The sequence below is a fragment of the Lissotriton vulgaris genome, chromosome 2_1 (assembly GCF_964263255.1).
Source record: "Lissotriton vulgaris chromosome 2_1, aLisVul1.2, whole genome shotgun sequence".
Taxonomy (NCBI): Eukaryota; Metazoa; Chordata; class Amphibia; order Caudata; family Salamandridae; genus Lissotriton; species Lissotriton vulgaris.
In genome coordinates this window covers 688,638,976-688,659,352 of record NC_141687.1, presented here as the reverse complement: position 1 = coordinate 688,659,352, position 20,377 = coordinate 688,638,976, and the positions used below count along the sequence as shown (strand labels likewise).

Genomic DNA, 20,377 nt, shown 5'->3' with positions numbered 1-20,377 from the left:
TTCTTAAAAGTGAAATCTTTAGTTTCATAAAGGCAACAGATTGTCTCCGCCTTCCATAAAAGCAAATGAGCATCTCGATTAATTTCTCGAACAAGCAAATTATGCAAAAAACGGAGGATAAGTATCCGGATGTTAGGCAAACTTTAAATCATCCTCTCTATGTACAGGCATCTCTAGACCGCAAACCTATCTAGAGAGCAGCTGAACAATGGCATGTATAGACTGTGCACTGTGTTAAATGTGTGCATTTTTACATGTTGCTTATACCATTTCTGCTGGGGAGTGGACCCTTGCTTGATAACATAGAATAACTCACGCATGCGACTCCTTCAATGTACCCGAACCTGGAGCACTGTAGTAACCTTAACCAGCGTTAATGCTAGCTATCTAGAAGGATGCTCTGCAGTAACACTTAGTCTTGGTAATTAGCAAGAGATGCAGAATCAATAAATCTAAACCCCCACCATCAGGGCTCACCCCCTTAAAAAAAAACAACAACAAAAAACTCATCGTCCCTCTCTATAGGGATTGTTTGTTTACCATACCTGGCTCCACGGAAACCTGTATTTAGTTTATCACTGCCGTGTTAGAAAATGTGTACCTTTGTATTACAATGCTGCTTTCATTGTATGCACAGTGTTTTGTAATTCAAAATCGGCATTTGCTTTTTCAATGTGGTAGACCTAGATGGTCAAATCTCTGCCCATTGATAACATTTTCTAAATCTCTGATGCTGTCAAGCGGAATAAGGGTCAAGATGGAGACAATCACAAGTAACTAGTAGTACATTTACCTACTTAAAGACAGAATTAATTTTCACATTACCTATCAAGTGCTGTACGTTTGTTGTCTTTTGACCAACCAATTTATTATAGTAATATATTGATTATTTTTCGGTTTCAGTTGTTTGACAGATTGAGAGCAGAGCACCCAGACTGTGCAGAAAAGGTCATTGCAATAAGCAGTGAACTAACACAACCCCAGCTGGACCTGAGCTTGGAAGACCAAGATACACTTATAAATTGTATTGATATTGTATTCCACTGTGCGGCTACAGTCCGATTTAATGAATCTCTCCGGTGAGTGCTGGCATTCTGTTTCGAAAATCCCTTCACTCTTAGTTTAATGGTACATGTTTTCACTGTAGTGAATCTATTTGTAACTTTTTTTCTGATGACGTACCAGTTTTAGCACCATGATAAAGCACGTGCAACAAACGGGCCTCGTTGCAAAAGACACCGGTGTGTCTGCGCCATTGGGAAGCTATGTGGTTCTGAACTACACTAAAGGGCTGCCAACCAACTCTGCGTCCTAAGGAAACCCAACCACTGCACTATTATACCTCGGCCACACTAACTCATGCCCTAGCTACCTTTTCCACCATGGCTTGGTTCATTCTAGGAATTCTTACCTACTTTCCCACACTTATCTTTTTCGGCACACTAACCAGCTGCGCTTCACTGCTTTTTCAGGCTATTCACCCAATAGGGTTGTTTTGTAACCCATTAATGGGTTCCTTACATGTAACTGTAAATACAGCTGTTTACTCTTAAAAATTATTGCAAAAAAATTCACATTTTTGTGCGAGTAATTTAAGCAAATACGATATTCCCAGGAGGTCTAAGTATCGGGCAGCAGAAGATTCCGCGTAGGAAGCGGAGAATTTCGTTGTAGAAGTGGAAGATGTTCAGAGTCCAAATGTTTAATATAAATGTAATTGACATTCACATTTAAAAATCAAATTGCAATTTAAAAGGCTACAGACTTGCTAAGGCCGGTCATCATGTGCAAGTAAAATAGGTGCCACCAGAAGACACAAAACGGATGCAAATTATTCCATTATGTGCATGATCGTGTATAACTAAACGCAGTGCAGAATGTTCACTGTTATATATACTACTTGCATGAATAAATGCATTCAGTGACAATATAGATTTATTAAGGGCCTTTGTCAATATATGTGCACATTATAGAAATGTTGAAATAGGGCTGGGTTGTATACTGGAAGTCTATTGCTTGTACTTCATTGCCGAGAGACTGATAGTAGGATGCTGCTTTGACCTCCGCCTAGGTTCATCGGAGGTTGATAGCGATTTTAAGGTGCCAACTTAAATATCAAAACCTCATTAACGTTGGATTTTGATTGTGGCTGACAGTTAATGTCTCTGTTCTCGGAGGCACCCTAAGCATATCCTCCCTGGGCATCTTCATGCTGTAAATGTGCAAAAGACCCAAACAAGCAGCACAGTCCTTAATAAATCCATTGCAGTCATCCACACAACATACCAATAATAGAAACAACAAGCATTGTAGTCCATGTTGACAAACGCTGGGTTTCACAACCAATAAAACAGTGTAGTAGTATTAACCTCTGGAATAGTGAAATTGTGTAAAGAATAAAGACCAGCTTTAAATCGGGCGGTATAAACATTTATGTTGTAGTTGGTTCCCAGTCATTTTAATGAAGAATTGCCTAGTCTGTCCTCCCTTCCATTGCACGACTGTTCAGATGATTTCTTTTTTGTGCAGATTCGACACCAAGGCTAAATGGGGTTAACGCACATCCTCCATGGCTAGGAACTCTGCCCTTACGCGTTTATCTTACGCAGACGATGTTGTCCTTCTTAGTCAAATGAAAATAGGACTTCAACGTCTCATGCATGAGCTGGCTGAATATACCAAACAGAACTGGAAATAAACAGGAAAAAAAACAAGGTTATGAATATAACGCATTGCCGCACCAAACAGCCAAACTTTACAATTCACAACATGAAGCTGGAGATAGTGGATAGCTATAAATATCTGGGGATACATCTGGATAGACGGTTCACTTTCGCTACACATTTTGATGCAATCGAAAAGAAAGGAACAGCTCTACTGCATGCATTCTACAGCTTATCAAAACAGCTTAAAGGCCCCTTGTTTACCCCCCCTTCTCACAGTAATCAAAGCAAAGCTACTTCCAACGATAGCTTATGGCAGTGTGGCACATTATGGAAGAAGTGGATCGCTATTAGACAAAATCCAAACACGTATTCGGCTTACCCTGCGATGCTTCACCAGCATAGGTACGTCTTGAATTTGGATTGCAATCCCAAATATTGCATAAAAGATATGAGCCAATTAAATTTTGGTACAACATCTGGCTCAATCGCGATATAGAAATTAATTCTGCTATCTGGGAAGCCCTGCAAAGCAACCCCAAATCTTAGTACGCGAAGTACTTAAACACCTCCCTGAAAATCACCGAGATGTCATCCGTGTGGCAAAGGAAGTTACCAGCATTTTCATTTAAGCAGACCGTAAAAAAAGTAGTCAACGTGCACTCGCTGAATGAAGACAAAACAACCCTAAGACGCTGCACACATGCTTGGATGATAATACAATCCTACAAAAAGCCGGTACCAGCTGCTTATCTAGGCCTTGCTTTTCCACCGTATTTAAAACTAAAGTACCTAAAGTTACGCATGGGAAAACTGCCAACAAATGCTGATCAACCTGGCTGGAAGAACCCAGGCCCGAAGGATTGTAATTTATGTGGTGCTGTAGTACAGGACATTATCCACTTGATCTGTATTTGTCCAGTACTGGAGCGTGATCGCCGGAGTTTACTCAGGCAAAAGTTTAACAAAAAAGGTATTCGCACATGCCGCTCAGCGATATTAAATACTTTGGACTCCGAGGATCCACAATTTATTTGCCGAATAATCAAATATGTAATCAACTTTGAAAATTTACTGAAAAGTTAATACAAGTCTGAACTTTTGAACTCTATATTGCACTGGCTGATTTTAAATTTGTCTCCGAAACTATTTATGTCATCGAGAACACTTGTGCTTCATTTTCAAACCTATGGTTGTTTTAAAATCTTTTTTCTTTTTTTTGTATAATAGTATGCAAAGAAAATTATTTTATATATTGGTATATTGTAACAGATTTTATTAACTATACAATAAAGTATTCTTAACCATGCTAAAAAAAAAAAATATCGCACAGCCACACGATGGACTACACATGGTGGAACAGTGTGAAAGTTCCTAAGATGGTATGTATTAAGAGAAGCTATCATTCTTGTGTGAGGACCTATTTGTGTGACTCTTCATTCAAAACTATAAAAGTGAGCTCACTCCCTTCAGAGTAGCAGCTTTTGTACAGTGTAGCTAGATCGCACTAAGAGCTCTTTCACCGTGGGCCCGCATGTCTGCTGATGTATATTAAAATGTTGTTGCTGCTTTTTTTACCTGCACAGTTTGCTGCAGTGTTAGAGTGCACATAAGTTAAAACCAAATAATACTCTAATTGGGAAATAGTTACACTGTGCTTCTTGTACAGAAAAGCCTCATATTATCATCCTAGCAGGGCAATGAAACAAAATGGTCCTTGCAACACCCTTGGGCGCTGGTTGACTCCGTGTGCCTGCGTCGTCTTAGCCATAGTCACGTCGCGTCTCCTATATAGGCACCACCTTGGCACGCTGACATTTTCTTTTTTTGAGCCAAACAGCGCAGATCCAAGAAGAGAGCTACCCTCTGTCACCTTCTGACCATTTTTTTCGACATTTTGTTGAACGGTTTTTGGTGTGTAGTATTTTCCCAAAATGTCAAAGACTTCTGGATTTAAACCGTATGGTGCCTGCAACCATGCCATGTTGGTGGCAGATCCACACTTGATTTGTCTTTGGTGCCTGGAGTGCGACCACGACTTAGTCATGCTCCGACTGCCAGGCCATGGCTCCGAAAGCTTTGAAGGAGCAGTCCCTAAAGCTGCTTGTGGATCTGCGCTTGGCAGTCGTTCGCCTCGGAAGTCTTGGACCCTGGTCAAGAGGAAGGTCTGGACATTGCTCCAGGAGTCCCAAGTCCTCGTCCTCCCTCACAAAGTCGTTATGTAGGTCAGGTAAGAGGCATGAACGCAGGAATTTGAGGCATGCTTAGACTTCTCCCCGTTCGTCGGCTGATGTGACGGAGGACTCAAGGTGGTCTATGGAACCTGCCCCTTGGCTGGCTCTGCACTTCCCTGTCTTCCCGGGAGATAGAGCAACCCCCGCCCAGCTAAAAAATGTTTGCCATGAATCTAGCCTGATTTCTTCCCCTACTTTGCTACAGAGGAGGGAGCTTCATATGCTATGGTGGTGAGAAGGACAGCTAAAGTCCTGGACCTTCAGCTCCTTTCAGTGGAAGTCAAGACAAACATCTTGACAGAGGTCATTTATCCGGTTATCTCCTCTTCGGAACCCCTCCTGCCATTCCATGTGGCCTTGATTGATGTCCTTCTGGTAACTTTGTCCAAGCCCAGCACAGGGACTTCTGTGAATAGGAGATTTACCTGCTGCAGGTGAGCCACGTTTTCTCACCAACCACCCCGCCCCAAGACCCTGCGCCCCACAACCTCTCCAGCCCTTAAAGATCATGGGCAGCCAGTTAGTGGTATGATCAGCCACCACCTCAATCACTGGCAAAACATCACTTCGGACAGGTGGGTTCTTCAGATAGACTGAAGGGGCTGCTCCCTGCCCTTCGGTACTACCCCTCTCTCCATGCCTCCAACTTATGACCGGCTGATGGAGGATCACCTGACTTTGCTTCAGGAGGAAGTCACGACTCCCTTGGCCAAGAGAGCCATTGAGAGCGTTCTGACTCCAGAAGTAGGCTAGGGTTATTATTCCCACTACTTTCTGGTCCCAAAGAACGAAAAGGGCTATCGCCGTATCCTAGATCTGTGAGCCCTCAACTACTTCCTCAGAAAGGAAAGTTCATGATGCTTACTCTGGTTCAGCCTGTATAACTGCGCTGGAGAGTCTCGTTCGGACGCACGTCGGAATTAAAAAACCAAAGTGCAGCATTTAAATAGACAACCAAACTGGCATAGATGGGCGGATAGATATCGGGACGTTGTGTGATCCATTTCATCAAACTAAATCTTCTGAACTACAAAAGGACCTAATTAAGGCATAGCCCTCATATTTATTAGATACTAAAGAAATCGTGGTACTCCTTGGTACAATACTTAATATCTTCTAACAGAAAGACACCTATAGATGCCATACATGAATGTTATGTGAGGCCACTCTACCAAGAGAGATTACAGTAAATTATTGGAGCTATACAGAACTCCTGAGGAAGGCATTCGCCAAAACGCGTTGATTGGATTGTTTGGTTCTGTATAACGATCATTTTGCGACAGCAACTGAAACTACACTGTATTTATTTTGTGGTTGAAAGAACATATATGTAAATAATTGGAAATCCATCAACACTTATGAGATTGTTAAAAGACAAGATGATAAACTGTGTAAAATAATCATTTTTAAAGAAAAGAAAATAAGAGAACAAATCTATATAAAGATTAATAAAGAGAATATTTTTTCCATAGAAAGTTTCTATGTTTTAATTAGAAGTGTTCAACGAATGGGCAGTTTTTAAATGTATGCACAGAACCCGGTGCTGTTCTTCCTTTTCTAAACATCTGGCTCAGGTCTTGCCTGCCCTAGACCCAGGATACTAGATGGTAGCATTGGCCTTGCATGACGCCTATTTTCACATTGCTGTCCTTCCAGCTCATCAGTGCTACCTGCGGTTTAGGGTAGGCCTCGAGCACTTTAGGTTCAGTGCTTTGCTTTGGCCTTGCCAGCACCCCTCGGTGTTCACAATGGGCATGGCAGTGGTTGCAGCTAATCTGTGAAGATCCGGGGTGCCAGTCTTCCCCTATCTATCTCGCCCCAGGTTGTTGTCTCCCACCTCCAGGCTATGGTGAATCTCCTGATTCTGCTGGTGTTCACCATCAAGTCACACCTGACCCCATTTCAGATGCTCTTTCATCTGAGTTGTTCTGGACACACTGCAGTTTTGGGCCTATCGTCCTGAACAGCGAGTCCAGGATATTCAGACTATGATGCTGATAATTCCTCTTCTATCCTGGATTTTGGTGAGAAGGACTCTAAGGCTGCTGGCCCTTATGGCCTTCTACATTCTGCTTGCGACACATGCCAGACGGCATATGCGCGCTCTGTAGTGGGACCTGAAGTTCCAGTGGGTGCAGCATCAGGGAAATCTCTACGACATGGTCCAGATCTGAGGGAACTGCACAGGACCTGCAGTGGTGGCTGACCAACCGCGATTTGGTCAGGCAGACTCCTCTCCCTCACTACTCCACTCACACAGTGGTGACAGATGTGTCACTCCTGGGATGGGGCGGCCATCTGGTAGATGTGGAGATCAGAAGATTTTTCGGACTCCACATCAACTCGCTTGAGGTCTTTGATTCAACTAGCATTAAAAACATTTCTTCTTCCATCAAGGGTAAGCTGGTTCAAGTTTTCACCACTGGCATGTAGTACTGCAACAAACCGTGCGGGTGGGGTCGTGGACCCTTTGTCAAGAGGCCAAGCATCTCTGGACATGGCTGGGCATATCCCTGGTGTTTCAACACCTGGCAGGTACTGGTAGCACCAGGGGGGGGACTAGCTCGGCAGTCCATGCCTAGAGGATCGCGAATGGCGTCTCCATCCGGGGTGACGCAAGGTCTCATTTAACAGTGGGGAGAGCCTTGGTTAGAGCTGTTCGCCTCCACTGGGAGCGTGCAATGTCAGCAGTTTCGAGTGCTGGTGTTTCCATGGCCCTTGCTCACTGCACCACCAGGATTCAAGCAAGCCGGGCCGACGACTGCTGAAATGCCAGAAACCGGTCCCCGGAAGCTTGTCTCCTTTCCGGTGAAGAATTGGCTTGGTAGTTTGGTCTGCCCTGTTCCCATGAGGCACTGGGTCAGACTAGTTTGCATATAGCCAGGTTCTGAACTGGGGTGATGCAGTGAGCTAAATAACGGTGATGGATCAAGCCCTGATCTCTTGACTGGGTAAGAGTGGTCTGCTTAATTCAGACACTCTGTTCATCACCTCCCCCCTTTTTTGAATCGGTGTTTCCATGGAGGCTCTTGCTTGAGTGGAGCTCAGGCATTCTATGTCTTTCCGCCCATACCACTCCTACCTAGAGTGTTCAAGAAGATCAGAAGCAACTGGGCCCAAGTCATTCTTTTGGCTCCCAACTGGGCACAGAGACTCTGGTATCCTGAACTTCTCCAATTGAGCATTAATCCTCCGATCAGGCTACCCCTGCATGAGGATCTTCTTTCTCATCAGCAGGGTGTGTTCTCCACCCGGACCTGTGAACTCTAAACCGCCTTATATGGAGTGGTGGCAGCTGATTGCATGCAACCCTTCCTCAAGTGTGTGAAGTTATTTGGCAGCCAGGAGTCCCTCTACCAAGACTGCGTACGCCTACAGGTGAAACAAAGTAGTAAAATATTGTGCAGAAAGATCTATTTAAGCTCTTTCTGCTTCCCTCTCTCAAGTTCTGCTTTTTATTTTGTTCCTTGCCTAGCAGGAGACTGCTCTGGGCACTCGCAATGGGTACCTTTCGGCCCGGTCTGTGTTCTTGAGGCTGCCAGACCAATCTGTATTGAACTCTCCTATTGTAAATAGATTTCTTAAAGGCTTGTACATATGTTCCGACCTGCCCCTTTCATCATTCCTCAGTGGGACCTTAATTTGGTTCTCACCTTCCTGATGCGTGCTCCGTTCGAACCTCTACTCAATTACCCCTTCTGGCTGCTTACCATCAAAACAGCCTTTTTAGTGGCAATACCTTCTGCCAGTAGGGTGAGCGAATTACAGGCTGTCATCCAAGCCTCCTTACCTGACAATCTTCCCTGACCAGTTGGTGCTTTGCACTAAGGCCTCTTTCTTACCAAAAGTGGTAATACCGTTACATGTGGAGGAATCGGTCACCTTATCTACAGTCTACTCTCCTCCGCACCCCTCTAAAGAAGAGGAGCAGCTCCACTGTCTGGACCCAAAAAATCATTGCCTTTCTACCTTGAAGGCACTAAAGAGTTCAGGTAGACCAACTCTTTGTGGGGTACATTCGATCAAAGAAAGGTCATGCAGTGAAGAGCATTATCTCACAATGGGGCATCCTCTGCATCAAAATTTGCTACGCTCTGCCAGAAAAGCAGCCTCCTGAAGGCATAAGCGCTCATTCTACCAGAGCTAAGGCTGTTACAATGGCATTGCTATGTGGAGTTTAAGTCCAACATAGGTCAGGCAGCAACTTTAGTATCACTGCACATCTTCACTAATCACAACTGCCTGGACAGTCCGGTTGCATGGATAGTCGTTTTGGCCACATTGTCCTTCGGGACTTCCTGGTCTAAACTTTTCCACAGTCCCTCCTCTGAGGATGGGCTTGCTTGGGTGTCTATTCAGAGGTAAGGAATCTGTGGCTATATGTCTCTATCAGGCTGTACAAGTTACTTGCCTTCGCTAACGTCTTATCTGGTAGAGACATGATCTATCCAAAACACATACAGTAAAGGGGACCCATGGGCAGTTTAATGACCAGCTCCGAATACAAGCCCAACTAACAGTATTCACAACAGAGTATCCGAGGGTCAGTAGTGAGACAGGCTAGTTGTAAAAGACAGAACAGGTGTAGCGCTCCCACTGGCCATATGACTACAGGGCAAATGCTATAAAATATGCCAGATCAAGATATGTATCTGGTCTCTGGCTCCCATCAGTCACCACTCGGAACCGCCCTTCATCATTTGGGGCCCCGAGGACCAACACTGTACCAGATCTTGGTATATTAACAGAAAGAAGTGATCTTCCTGTTAGTCTGTAAGTGTTGGTGTTATGGTTGAAACCATATGTGTTGGTGAAGTAACTGATAGGGTTGGAGAGAAGTCTAATGTGCAGTGCAAGAAAAAACCAGAAAAAGAATGAGGGTGAATAAAATTGGTTTAAGGAGCAGAAATTAATTTAATGAGGTATAACTCCTAGCACCAATATTAAAAAATAGCTCAGACAGGGTGAATTTATAACCTGTCTAGTGGTGTGACGTGGTCGACATGTTTCAGCAAACACGGCTATTAGCCTTGCTTTCTTCAGGACCTATTAATTACAGCTACTGCAAACAAAGAAACCCAACGTGATAAATAAGTAACAGGTAAAATGTAGTGTAGGAACGACACAGAAAAGTCACCTGAACCTCCAGGTTGTGTCTGTTCCAGACCTCTTCATACACTCAGCGATGGGCTGAAATAAAAAGCATGGCGTGAGCTAATCCCCCCATACCTGTCTTCAACAAACCTGTCTAATATACCTCGTGCAATTTATCCACATAGGTGTAGTCCATAACTTGGACTCTGAACAGGCACACTGACCAAGTTTTAGTAAAAACGTGAAAATTGAAGCATTTCAAGTCTCACAGGGTACCCCTTACCTGATTAGTAAGAAGTATACACCTCACCTCGCCTGGCTGCGGCTCAGGACTGGTGAAGCACCGCTCTAAAAAAGGGGTGAATAAATTCAAAAATCATTCACCGTGTCGTGCCTGGAATTGATCAATGTGAGCACTAGTCATAGCTAAATGTTAGCAAGTAATGTGTAGTGGTAAAGATGTCATAACCGTTTTTACATAGAATGTATCCAATGTTGCATATTATCTGTAGTTGCCAGACCCAATTACCAAGTGTGCTATGCCAGGTAGTAGGGTTGGAATGACAGCTTGAACACAGAGTGTATTAAATGTTATCCTAGGTATTAAGACTCAATTGCCAAATGCGCTTGTGTCAGAACGTGGGACCCTCAGAAGTCCATAATACTACGAGCAACACTGCGTGCCCCGTGGACAAAATGACTGTAGAGGCGTGGGAAAACGAGGACCCAAAGAACCCGTTAGTAATGGCATGCCTTTTTACAAAACTGCGTGCTGAGGCTCTAAAAATGCACGCTGTTGCCCAGGAAGCGTTCCGCGCACTCACCTGTCCGTCGGTACTTCCTAGCGGCATCTGTGCCGTCTGGGGAGGTACCGGCGGCGTGTTTACAAAGTGATTATATAGCGCGTGCCCTCATTGGTCCATTGCGCTCACGTGACGCGCCAAACAGAGCGTCACGCGTCCGTGATGAAACGGAGCACCTGATAGGGGCAGCGTCCCGGCTGGGTAACCAATAGCGAACCTAGTCGAGGACAACAATAACATTGAGCTTAATCCCTCGGTACTGGAAGTAAGTTAAATAGCTCAAAACGGAGCGCAGCATTTAACATAACTAGATTACAAGGATATCCACAGTAGCGAGGACCTTGATCTAAATTGGATTATAAAGAGGATCATGACAATATCAGAGTTCGCACCATAAACGGCATAGCAGGCAAAAGGAGAAGTTTAAAAATTGAGGCGCAGTCACCCCGGGGTTATATCTGTGGGATGAGACAGGTATCATATTAGCCTCAAATAAATGGTCCACTGGCCTAGAGTTGTATATACCGGCCATAAGGGCATATTTGACAAAGTCTGATCACTATGCTGAGTCAGATACATAACAATGGGATGACTCAAAACGAGGACCAGGGGATATCATCATTCAGCCCCGTTCGGTCGGTCCCCAACCTTAGTACCCATTTCTGTTCTTTCTTGTGTAAGAAATCGCTCACATTGGTAATATGGGATGGAATGAATGGTTTCTCCAAAACTGTCCATTTGAAGGACGTGGGTGTATGATTCTGCGTGATGAAATGATTAGTGAGTTTGGTGGCCTGTCTCCTACAATTAATAGTACTTCTGTGCTCAGATAGCCGCACCTTTATTTTGCGGGTGGTCATCCCGACATACCTAAGCTGACAAGGGCAGGTTATGAGATAGATTAATTTATCGCTATTACAGTTCGTGAACTTCAGTTGTTTCCAGGGTCTAGAAGTCCCGATGTCTATCTCATTCGTCTTGGATGTTTGGGCACATGATTGGCAAGTGCTACACGGGTGGTGGCCAGACACAGGGGGTAGATCCCAAAGGGTGCCTACAGCTCTCGGAGTCTCACCGGGGGGTCTGGTGTGTACCATCCTATCCCGCAGATTGGGACCCCTTTTGAAGGAGAATAGTGGTTGTGAAATAGAATGTGGTCCTGAGTTCAAGATGGGCCAGCGTTTCTTAACCGCTTTCTTAATACTGTGGGACAGTGTGCCAAAGGTGTGTACAAAGGTTAGCCTTTCAAGGGGTGCTTTAGGAATGGTAGGTTCTAAAAGTGCTTCCCTATTGTTGTTCCTGGCACGTTTCAAAGCTCGATGTACCAAGCGGGGTGGGTATTTCCTTGCGACAAGCTGGCTTTTAAGTGCAGTGGAATGCGTTCCGAAGGCAATGTCAGTGGAGCAGTTTCTTTGGACTCGCAGGAACTGTCCAAACGGAAGATTATCCCGCAAGGACTTAGGATGGTGACTGTCATATAACAACAGAGAGTTCCTGGACATAGGCTTTCTGTACAGCTCGGATTCCAAACCCGTGGACGTGGCTTTAATCAAGAGATCCAGAAAGGCTAGCTTGTTTTCGCCAATCTCAACGGTGAAACGTAAAAAAGCATTCCTGCTATTCAACCAGCCAAGGAAGTCTTGACAGCTGTCTTTGGAGCCCCGCCACACCACCAGGATATCATCAATGTATCGTCTCCATGTTCTTATCTGATCACGATAAGGATTGGACTCATTGAGGACAAACCGCTGTTCGAAATAATGCACGTAGAGGTTTGCCAAGCTGGGGGCATAAACGCTCCCCATGCTCGTTCCAGACACTTGTAAATAGATGTTATCTTCGAACTGGAAGAAGTTCTTCTTCATGGCTAGGGTGGCGCAAGCCATGATAAAATGTATCGGAGTGATGGTATCTCTCTCGGTGGTGTCCAGTAATGAGTGAATGACCTCCAGGGTTTCGTCCTGGGGTATAGAGGTGTATAACGCCTCTACATCAAACGAGACCAATAGGTCCGTGTTGATGTCAAAATCGAGGTCAGGTAATATGCGTAAGACATCGGTTGTGTCCTTGAGGTAGGTTGGCATAGTTTGGACCATAGGGCGTAAAAAGTGGTCGACAAACGTGGATAAGGGTTCCAGAACGGACCCTATGCCCGAGATGATAGGTCTACCTGGTGGTGGGCGTTTCTCCTTATGTACTTTAGGTAGTATATAAAAGTAAGGAGTCACCGGATGTTCAGTATTGAGGAAACGGGCCTCTGACTCAGTTACCCATCCTTCACTCCCTGCCTCCTCTGTCATATTTCGAATCGTCCTTTGCAGATCTGCTGTGGGGTCTTGGTCCAGGAGGCGATAAGATCTGACATCGCTTAATTGGCGAAGGCATTCAGCCCTGTATGTCTGTGTCGAGGACGACGATTGCCTCTCCCTTATCGGCCGGCTTTATTGTTACAGATCTATCAGCCGACAAAGACTTGAGAGCCTGGTGCTCAGCCTTAGGGAGATTACAAAAGGTTTTTCTGTCGTGTTTAAAGAGCTCATCGATATCCCTTTCAATCGCCTGCTCAAAAGCCAGGACGTTTGCTGGCATAAGATGAGTGGGGGGATTGAACGTCGATTTAGGTCTTAGTCCTGTGTTGGTCATTACTTCTTCTTGGGCCGGTTTCTCTTTGTCCTTAAAGAAGAAGTGTAGTCGCACCTTTCTGATAAATTTCGACAATTCCACACGAGTTTCAAAATGTTCGTTCTTGTGTGTTGGAACAAAGCCCAGTCCTCTGTTGAGAGCCGTTTGCTCAATCTGGGTGAGTGTGCGGCTACTCAGATTGATCACGATGCTATCTCCGTGGGGGTCTGTTCTTTGTTCTTGGCCGTGGCACTCCGTAGATTCCGAGTCGAGCTCGTTGTCGGCGGAGAGTTGAACTGTACTTGAGGTTGTGGTTGTACTGGTGTTTTGGACTGTCCTCTCCTTCTGCCCCGTGACCTGCCGTGGCCATACCCTAAAAAAGGCTGCCCATTAAAGTTGGTTTGGAAGGCTGGTGGTAAATTGGGAGGGAAAGGTCCCATGGGAGGTTGGAAGGGAATCTGTTGGTTAGGAGGGAAATTCGGAGGCCCATATTGCCACGGGTTCGGTGGCCACCATTGTTGCGGGCCCTGATTGTGTTGGTTACCTCTCCAAGACTGATTAAAGTTTCTTCTACCTCGACCCCTATTAGGTCTGGATTGATTGTCACTACCCGAATCGCTACCATTGGAGCTGCCATCTGAGTCAGAAGTACCATAGTTGGAGCTAGTTTTACGGCTGTTGGAATTGTATACTGGTGGGATATACGAATCGCTGGTGTAAGGGTACACTCTTTCAAATTTAAATTTCTCAAGGTCCTTCTTACATTTCTCCATTTTAGTAAAAAGGATATGGTCTTTGTAATCACTATTACTTTTGTCAGACTCCTCTTTTTTCTTCCGAAAGATTTTATCTGAGAGGGTAGCTTTAATTTTGGATTCGGTGATCTGTATTTCAATCAGAATGGCATCAGCTGCTGATTTGGAAGTCTTGATGATCAAGATCAGCCAATCCCTCGTGCAGCGCCAGGCAATCATCGCCCAATTTTTCAAAAACTCTTTGTCATTTAAAAATAGTCTGGGGGCATTAGTAACTATAAGCCCAGTAGGGGCACAATCATTGCGTAGGTACTGGGCCATGATGGTTCCATGTAGAGATGTTCTGGTCATGGATTTCTTAAGGGCTAACAGCTTTCCCCATTCCTCCTCACTAGTCACGACTGTTTGGGGTGTGACGTCTAATAAGTCCGGGAAATCGGCTAAGGCCAATTGAAGGTCTGCATCATCAAATGACAGACCATGATTCTCCGCCATCCTAGCTATACTACGTGTGCTCAAAAAGAAACAATGTACAGGCACTATATAGAGCAAAAACCACCCACTTGAGGGTGGAGAAAGTGTAGTCTATTCAAGATCCATACACTCAGAAACAAAAGGGGTCCGCAGTCAAGCGACTGCTCACAAACATCCAAAACACATACAGTAAAGGGGACCCATGGGCAGTTTAATGACCAGCTCCGAATACAAGCCCAACTAACAGTATTCACAACAGAGTATCCGAGGGTCAGTAGTGAGACAGGCTAGTTGTAAAAGACAGAACAGGTGTAGCGCTCCCACTGGCCATATGACTACAGGGCAAATGCTATAAAATATGCCAGATCAAGATCAGTATCTGGTCTCTGGCTCCCATCAGTCACCACTCGGAACCGCCCTTCATCATTTGGGGCCCCGAGGACCAACACTGTACCAGATCTTGGTATATTAACAGAAAGAAGTGATCTTCCTGTTAGTCTGTAAGTGTTGGTGTTATGGTTGAAACCATATGTGTTGGTGAAGTAACTGATAGGGTTGGAGAGAAGTCTAATGTGCAGTGCAAGAAAAAACCAGAAAAAGAATGAGGGTGAATAAAATTGGTTTAAGGAGCAGAAATTAATTTAATGAGGTATAACTCCTAGCACCAATATTAAAAAATAGCTCAGACAGGGTGAATTTATAACCTGTCTAGTGGTGTGACGTGGTCGACATGTTTCAGCAAACACGGCTATTAGCCTTGCTTTCTTCAGGACCTATTAATTACAGCTACTGCAAACAAAGAAACCCAACGTGATAAATAAGTAACAGGTAAAATGTAGTGTAGGAACGACACAGAAAAGTCACCTGAACCTCCAGGTTGTGTCTGTTTCAGACCTCTTCATACACTCAGCGATGGGCTGAAATAAAAAGCATGGCGTGAGCTAATCCCCCCCATACCTGTCTTCAACAAACCTGTCTAATATACCTCGTGCAATTTATCCACATAGGTGTAGTCCATAACTTGGACTCTGAACAGGCACACTGACCAAGTTTTAGTAAAAACGTGAAAATTGAAGCATTTCAAGTCTCACAGGGTACCCCTTACCTGATTAGTAAGAAGTATACACCTCACCTCGCCTGGCTGCGGCTCAGGACTGGTGAAGCACCGCTCTTAAAAAGGGGTGAATAAATTCAAAAATCATTCACCGTGTCGTGCCTGGAATTGATCAATGTGAGCACTAGTCATAGCTAAATGTTAGCAAGTAATGTGTAGTGGTAAAGATGTCATAACCGTTTTTACATAGAATGTATCCAATGTTGCATATTATCTGTAGTTGCCAGACCCAATTACCAAGTGTGCTATGCCAGGTAGTAGGGTTGGAATGACAGCTTGAACACAGAGTGTATTAAATGTTATCCTAGGTATTAAGACTCAATTGCCAAATGCGCTTGTGTCAGAATGTGACACTAGACAGGTTATAAATTCACCCTGTCTGAGCTATTTTTTAATATTGGTGCTAGGAGTTATACCTCATTAAATTAATTTCTGCTCCTTAAACCAATTTTATTCACCCTCATTCTTTTTCTGGTTTTTTCTTGCACTGCACATTAGACTTCTCTCCAACCCTATCAGTTACTTCACCAACACATATGGTTTCAACCATAACACCAACACTTACAGACTAACAGGAAGATAACTTCTTTCTGTTAATATACCAAGATCTGGTACAGTGTTGGTCCTCGGGGCCCCAAATGATGAAGGGCGGTTCCGAGTGGTGACTGATGGGAGCCAGAGACCAGATACTGATCTTGATCTGGCATATTTTATAGCATTTGCCCCGTAGTCATATGGCCAGTGGGAGCGCTACACCTGTTCTGTCTTTTACAACTAGCCTGTCTCACTACTGACCCTCGGATACTCTGTTGTGAATAGAGACATGATCTAGCCACAGATTGCTTCCCTATCCTCCCCGCAATGTGGACAGGATTTTAGGGTTAGTTGATCCCTTTCAGAGCCCTAGTTGTTCAAAACACATCTACGTCTGTGCCGCTCATTGCTCGGTGCTCTTGGCATGGAAAGTTGTGAAAAGTAACTGATGTCAACATGCCAAGGTGGTGCCTATATAGATGATGCGGATGTCACAACAGCAGAGACTACGCCAATGACTACACGCATAGCCGACTGACATCACCTACCGTAGCACAAAAGTTTTACTTGAAGAAAAATCTTCTGAATAAAGTCTGACACCTGGGAAATTCAAAGGTAAGAAATCTGTGGGTAGATTGTCTCTACCAGATAAGGCATTGCCAAAGGTAAGTAATTTGTCCGTTAGGCTCAAAGTCCAGAAAGTGCTTCCAGTGCATTGTATTTTTGATAAAATACAAACTGTGGTATATGGGCATTTTCAACAGCTGGCCAGAAATATAGTTTAAGGAATAGAACTTTTTATTTACATTTCTGAAATTCAGAAATGTCTTTTTTTTTTTTTGTGAATAAACTATTTTTGAACGTTGTCTAGATATCTTTCATGTGTTTTCGTTAGTTTCCTTTCATTTCGTTAACTGTCTATTCTATTCATTTTCTTTCAGAGATGCAATGCAACTAAATGTTATTGCTACTCGCCAGCTTGTTCTTCTGGCACAGAGAATGAAAAAACTGGAAGTCTTCATTCATGTGTCAACGGCATATGCAAACTGCAACAGGAAGCACATTGAAGAGTTAGTGTATCAACCACCAGTGGATCCTAGGAAGCTGATTGATTCTTTGGAGTAGGTGTTTATTTGATTTTTTTTTTCCAGCTGCTCTCCAATACTGGGTCATAAACAATTAGAATGTATTAACCTTTTGATTATCTAATTGTACATTCACACAATTGAGTGATGGGAAGCCATGCCGTTTTATTATTGTTCTCCTAGTGCCCTACAATTCTGTTGCTATCCTTCCAAATAGAAGACTTGTAAGCAAGTCAATCACCTTTTATATTGTCCTCTGTTGTGATGATGTAAATTTGAACTAGTTCTGCTTTAGGCAACAATGTGGTAGGTGCTGGCAAATGCCATTCTTTCCAAGAAAACTGGTGCTCACCACTAGGCTATTTTTTTATGTGTTTGGAAACTGCGCTGTTTCAGAAAGATAAAGTTTACACATTTTCAGATGGCTTTTAAGGTGCTACATTGGTTTGAGCCCCATGAGCTGATTTTCTATTTTGAGACTCTGGGCATATGTTTTCTCAAATACACTGACTCCAGTGCTTTCATTTGTTCACTGAGTTCCATGACCACAATGTCTGAAGCTGTTATAACTTGGATCTCTTCTCCATTCTTTTTTGACATCCTTTAACACAGCAGTGTCCTGCCTGGCTGCATCTAATAGACTACTAGCCGCAGATTCCTTCACGTAGAATTATCCCCAGGTGTGAGACTGGATCTGGAAACTTCTTTGCCACAGCATCCCTGCACGCCGGGGTCGGGGCAACACCATGCAACTCCGCCCAGGTGTCGTCCGCGTATGTAACATCAGCGAGATCACATAAGACCCTCCCCAGTGCGCCCACGTCAGTTTTTTTCCTTTCTGTATCCGGTTCTTGCTCGGGCCTGTTTAGGGCCCCCTGTTTCTTCCATTTTTTTGGTGGAACAGTGTGCGTATGCCTTTGGGCTTCAAAACTTGTACGTTTTGTGGGCATTTTATGTCGGTGATGGACCCGCACCTCATTTGTATGTGGTGTTTGGGGGGAGGATCACTACACCACTGACTGTGAGGCCTGTCAACAGTTGAAGCCGAAGTCGCGGCGGGACCGCCGGATGAAACTTCTCTCAGTGCGTCTCTCCAGGTCGACGTCCTTCCCTCACTCTGCTTCGGCGTGCACCTTCAGATCCTTCTGTGGTTGTCGTCCTTGCCCTTCTCTGTCACGTGAGCGTTGCTCCCCGGTGGGTAAGTGTCGCAGGTTGTCCCCGGGGGCTAGTTTCCGGCCTGCCAGGGACGTGGACTCTCTGCTGGTAATGCGACCCGCGTGTCGTCCTATCCACCATTTCACTTTGTTGGGTCGTCGAGAGTCCAAATGGAGACATACGCGGCGGCTTTGCATGCTTTGCTGGCGTCTCCTCCTCCTTCCCCCTCCTGGGGCATCGATGGACCCCTCGCCTTGCGCAGGACCCTCTGCGGCGCCGCCGGTGGCTCCGGTGCCGACTGGTTCGGATTCAGGCTTGGAGGATATGGTACTGTTCGAGTGCGGCTCCTCCAGTGCACCTCCTTCAGGCCACGGCACCTCTGCCTCGCCGCAAACTTATGCGGGAGTCCCTGTGGTGTTGCGGGAGGTTGCCGGGGCTCGGGTCTCATCCCCGAGCCCCTCTTGGTCATTTGACAAGGTGGTCCTGTCTAAGGCAGAGTTGATGCCGCTATGGCTTCGTCAGCAGCTGGACCGTGCCTTGCCACAGAGGTCGGTGGACCCTCCTCGTTCTGCTCCGGGTCGAGGCCGGATGAGGACCCCTCATCCCTCCCCGGCCCACTCTAATCCCTACCTGCGGGCAGCTGCCTCGTCGGAGGGAGTTGGAGGTTGGATCATCCCCGGCCCGCCACATGGGTTGCAGAGCGATCTCCGCCTCATTCTGGGCCGCAGCTGGTGGAGGGCTTTGTGTCACTCCCCAGGGCAGTCTCATTCCCCCACGCAGGTGGGTGCCTCGACGGGGGTCGGGTCGGTGCCACCCTGAGGCCGGTTCGACTCAAGCTCCGCTCCGGTCTCAGGTACGGGGCGACTTGGAAGAACCTTGTCCGGCGACGCCGGATGGTGCCGACAATCTGCCTCAGGCGCAGGGGAAGTACAGCGGATTCATCTTTGGACGCTCCTTCTCTGGAGGCAAGGTGTATATTGGTGTTGTCCTCCCCGGAGACTGGTCGCTGTGTGGTGTCTTTTTCACCGGCGTCGAAGGGCGACTCACCGCCCTTCCTGAGGCAGAGGTGTTTGTCGGATGAGCGGCAGGTCCCCTCATTCCTCTGCTCCTTCTGGCTTCCAGGTCTGGCCCTTGCCCGTCCCACTTGGCCTCGGGGATGGCCGCCTTAGTTTGCAGCTGTCACCCAAAGAGGAGCTGCTTTCTCCACCGCTGGCCTTACGGAGGTCGGTGCGGCCTTCGCTCACGCGGTGTCACGGCTGTGGGCAATCCTGCGCATGGGTGACCCGGTGGCTCACTTTCCGCCGGACCATCTTTTGGAGGTCCTCCACCAGGGCTCTGGTGGGAGGGAAATCTTACTTCCCTTTGAAGGTTTCCCCCCTCTGCGCTCCCCCTTAATGGGAGCTTGGAGGCGTCCTCAGGGGACCCAGTGCCTCAACATCTTCTGCATCCTCACTGCACGACCCAGCGAGCCTTTCCATCCACCCCTCTACCTCCACTCCTCTTTTGCGGATGGCTTTTCCCTCCCTGCCGCTGCTGTTGACTCTGCCGTCCCGAGAGGCCAGCTGGCTGGATGCTTGGGGGCGCAACATGTTCGCCTCGGCCAGCGCTACCCTGCGGGCCCTTAACACCTTGTGTGTGCTGGCTAGGGCCTGCTCCTGTTTGTGGGACTCTGCTGAGTCTATGGGATCCCTAGCGTCCCAGGAGGCTGGTCAGGTGGATTTACGGCATCGTGCGTTGGATGGCCGGGAGCTTGCGGCGTTTATTCTGCGCTTCGCTCTGGACATCTCGGAGGTGCTGGGCCGGGCCTGGCTTACTTGGTCGCTCTGTCGCCATGCTTGGCTTCG

At 46.0% G+C, this 20,377-nt stretch overlaps 1 protein-coding gene across 5 annotated transcripts in view; it reads left to right on the top strand.

The window, feature by feature from the left end:
* Positions 1 to 20,377, top strand: part of FAR1 (fatty acyl-CoA reductase 1) — a 626,193-nt gene that overhangs the window by 190,567 nt on the left and 415,249 nt on the right. For all 5 annotated transcript variants that reach the window (XM_086955913.1, XM_086955915.1, XM_086955916.1 and 2 more), the window contains 2 exons: positions 904 to 1,079; positions 17,235 to 17,414. In XM_086955913.1, the coding sequence (XP_086812039.1) occupies positions 904 to 1,079; positions 17,235 to 17,414 (356 nt within the window). The remainder of the gene's footprint in view (positions 1 to 903; positions 1,080 to 17,234; positions 17,415 to 20,377) is intronic.